A 3,583-nucleotide genomic window follows, 5' to 3' on the forward strand; every position below is an offset into this window, starting at 1 on the left:
TTGTCAGGCTCCAAGGATGGCACCTGAAACAGTTTTGGAGCGCTATGCTATTCCTCTATCTTTTTTTTTTTTTTTCCTTTTTCCCCTCCAGATTATGAAGGCCAACTTCTTTTAGAGCCTTCTGCTGTTTTTTTCCATCAAATATAATCCCTCAGGAACAAATGTATTAGGCTAAAATAACTGTTGTTTTATAGATTATTCTCTCTTTTTGTAATTCTTGTTCGAATACTTAAGGTAATACAACTTAGTGAAAATATAAGGAGATAATACTGAGTTTTGGGGCTTTTTATACTAGTCCTGCAGCTAACAGATACAAACTATTGATTGTTTGGTCAAACACTGTTTTCATTCTTATTTCTGTGCTACTTTCTTAGGAAACCTAATAATTAAAAAGAAGCCAGTTCAGTAGAATTTCAGATGTGGCAATGGCATCTTCAATAATCAGTTCAGTTCCTACCACTGCGTCTCGTTTTGCTTTACTACAAGTCAAAAGCGATACTGATTCGGAGCCTGGAAAAGGAAGAAGTGGCCGAGGTGCCAGCAAATCTCAGGCTTTGGGGGCAAGGTCATCTACAAATGAGAAAAAAAGAAAAAAAAGGAGAAAAAAGAAGGAACAGCAGCAGAGTGAGGCCAATGAGGTAAAGGGATTATATTTTCAGTAGTGGGTAAGGTTGTTATCTGATAAATAATTTTTTCTGCCCCTGACAAGTCATTGTTTTGTTTTTTATGAAACAAATGCTACTTAGTCACAGAGACTGCTTTTTTTTTCCTTTGCTTTATTAAGAATTCTTTATATAAAAGTAGGAAACTCCCTACTATACAAGTTGAAAATTTTTAATGAGAATAAATTGCTAGGCTTTACTTTTTTGACAGCACCACTTGAATAATTAATTTATGATGAAGAGAATGACCTTTCTAAAAAGTGATTGCTAGGAAACAACTTGTTTTCAGAAGTTTGCAGGTAGTCAGTTCTAGTTGCCTGCTTGGACAGCCAGCATGCTAAAATTCAAAGGTGCTTTCAAGGTTTTTTCTTTTTAGGAGATAACTAGACCTACCTACTCTGTCTGAAGAGCTTTAAAATCTGGTTTCCTAAGTTGTAATTTTTGGGTTTATCCATTACTCTAGCCCCTTAATGTATTAAGTCCAAGGCGGTTTTTTTTTTCCTGTGAATTGGGAGGCGGAGTGTAGAACAGCAGTGTTTTTCTGACACTGGGATTCTTAAACCTCAGATGAAATGGAAATTAAGAAGTGAGACTAAAAGAATTGTTCCAAGATTCTGGGAACTGGAATTCTAGATTGCCATGCCTGACAACTGATCTGAGATAATCATTCTGCCTGAAACTTCTCTTACCAAATTTAGTATGTAAAACAAACAAAACGCCCAAACCCATGTTTTTTTTCTTTTAATATCTACTAAGCCTTAAAATAGTAGTTGCAGTAATGCTAAATAAAGTGATTTTTTTTTTTCAGCTTTGATGCTGTTCTTTTTATATTGAAGACTAAGTTTTCAATAAGCATACCCTGATGTTTCTTTATGCCTGCCTTACCACCATCAAAACTTTTAACGCCATCAAAATAATTGTGTGTATGCATATGCATTGCATATATCTCCAGAAACTCATTTGCACGGAAATGATACTTATTCCTGTGGTGGCAGAGGGGCAAGTAAGGGCTGACTCACTTTCTTCACCTCAGCATGTACCATGCCTATGGCTACACTCCACTGAAATTATAAATCAGAATGGCCTGCAGTGTAATCTGAAGAAGGAAGCAGGGGTTGTAGTGCTGGTGCAGGCGGTAAGAAAGACAGTAGCAAAGCAAAAGGCAGTATGGCAAGGGACTGTTCGGAGGGAAAGGAAAACTCTTTTGAAGTATCTTCATTACTGCCTGATTTTAAGTAACTTTAAGCTAAGGTGAGCTGCCATTTTAAGAAGAAGTCGTGACACTTGATAAACACACATTAAGGAGAACACTGTTACTGTACTTTGTTTCTCTCTGTTTCATCTTTCATCTGATAATAGCTTCTTTCTCCCTTCCAGAAGCCTTTATGTTAAGGAAATCCCTGTCTCTAAATTGATAGTAGATTGTATTGGTGCCTTTATTTTCACTCCAAGTAAGGACCAGAGGGTCAGTTAATGTTTAAGCTTGTGCAATGAATGTCTTTGAGCTGCCAAATTTGCAGGTTACTTGTTTATTATCAAATTTTATAATTATGTAAGGTATTTTTAAGATGGCACTGTTGTATCCGTATGGTGCGGCAACTAAAAATAATTCTTATTGCAGGTTCTTAAAATGTGACCAACTTTAGATTGTTGACAAACTGTAAGGACTCTCTACATTGTTCTTTTTCTACCTGAACCTCTAGTTCCTCTGCTTGCTGATGCCAAATCTGTGTATACCACCTTTTCTTTGGCAATGTATTTAATTTGGGTCAGGTGTGAGGACACCATAATACCTGATCCAGCATGAAATCTGTCAGACACAGTTACCTCTTCAGATTTGTTGAAAATATTTTCAGCTGGCAAAATATATTTACTTTTTCATTTTTTAATGTTACGTGGCTGTGGTGTTTCTGATCACAGTTCTCCATAACTTTACATTATGGTGTGTACAATAAAAAATTACACAAAAATGTATCCCAAACTACGTAGTAAGGTAAAGCACATGCATGTCTATTTGCACATGTGTCTGAATGCCTTTGTTAGTCCATTAAGTCCATTTCTGTATACTTGTCAACATTTTGATTGTTAAAAATAACTGTTTTTCAGCTCAGAAACCTTGCTTTTAAAAAGATTCCTCAGAAATCCTCACGTGGAGGCTGTCTATCTCAGCATGAACAAAAACTGCACACTGCAATGCAGAAGGACTCTCGGGAAGAAAATTGGCAGGAGTGGAAACAAAGAGATGAGCAGGTACAGCTTACTGTATTTAGCTGTCTTTGGCTTTCCTGAAATATGTTACTCCATGAAGTTAAATCTCATGGATAGAGAGAGATGGCTGGAGAGGAAGCAACAAAATACTGCCACACAGAAGGAAAGGTTTCAGTGGAAATTCAGGCCACGTCTTCTGTCAAACACAGTTTAAAGCCAGCACATGCTGCTGTTTGCAAACGTCGTAGCTGGACTCTGAATACTGGAGTATGGTGAGAGGAATTTATATCATTTGGACAAGTAGAAGTGCTACCATGGAAGGATGGTGAAATGCTTGTGGTGGGAGCAAAACTGGGGGTGTTTTGGTGGAGCAATATATGGGTATACATAGTAAACCAGGCTTGGTAAGTTCTGTTAGGCATGAAATAGCTAGTTCCTTTCTAAGTAACAATGAACACTTGAACTCTGAGTGCTGACTGTCCTTCAGCGCACTAGCGTAGTCCTATCCGTGTAAGAACCTCTGGTTTTTAATGTTAGAACATCTTTTTGGTGATAATATTGTTAGTAACAATTTATATATTAATATATAAATATTAACACTTGAAGAATATGATAGAGATAAAGCAAAGACTGTCTGTGCCTATATGAAGGCCAATATAATGTTTTCGCTGTGTTTCTTCTTGCCAAAGCTATCACAAACGGAAATTGCACAC

The 3,583-nt window shown here is 36.9% G+C and overlaps 1 protein-coding gene across 1 annotated transcript; it reads left to right on the forward strand.

Moving 5' to 3' along the window:
• Window positions 1-425: 425 nt before the first annotated feature.
• On the forward strand, window positions 426-2,912 carry LOC104073662 (G kinase-anchoring protein 1-like; the record flags this gene model as incomplete). Its single annotated transcript, XM_009573513.1, has 2 exons — window positions 426-638; window positions 2,769-2,912. Coding segments are annotated over exons 1-2 (357 nt in total), but the record flags the coding sequence as incomplete, so codon positions are not given.
• Between the last annotated feature and the right edge of the window lie 671 nt (window positions 2,913-3,583).

The sequence above is a fragment of the Fulmarus glacialis genome, unplaced genomic scaffold (assembly GCF_000690835.1).
Source record: "Fulmarus glacialis isolate BGI_N327 unplaced genomic scaffold, ASM69083v1 Scaffold27172, whole genome shotgun sequence".
In the NCBI taxonomy this organism is placed as follows: Eukaryota; Metazoa; Chordata; class Aves; order Procellariiformes; family Procellariidae; genus Fulmarus; species Fulmarus glacialis.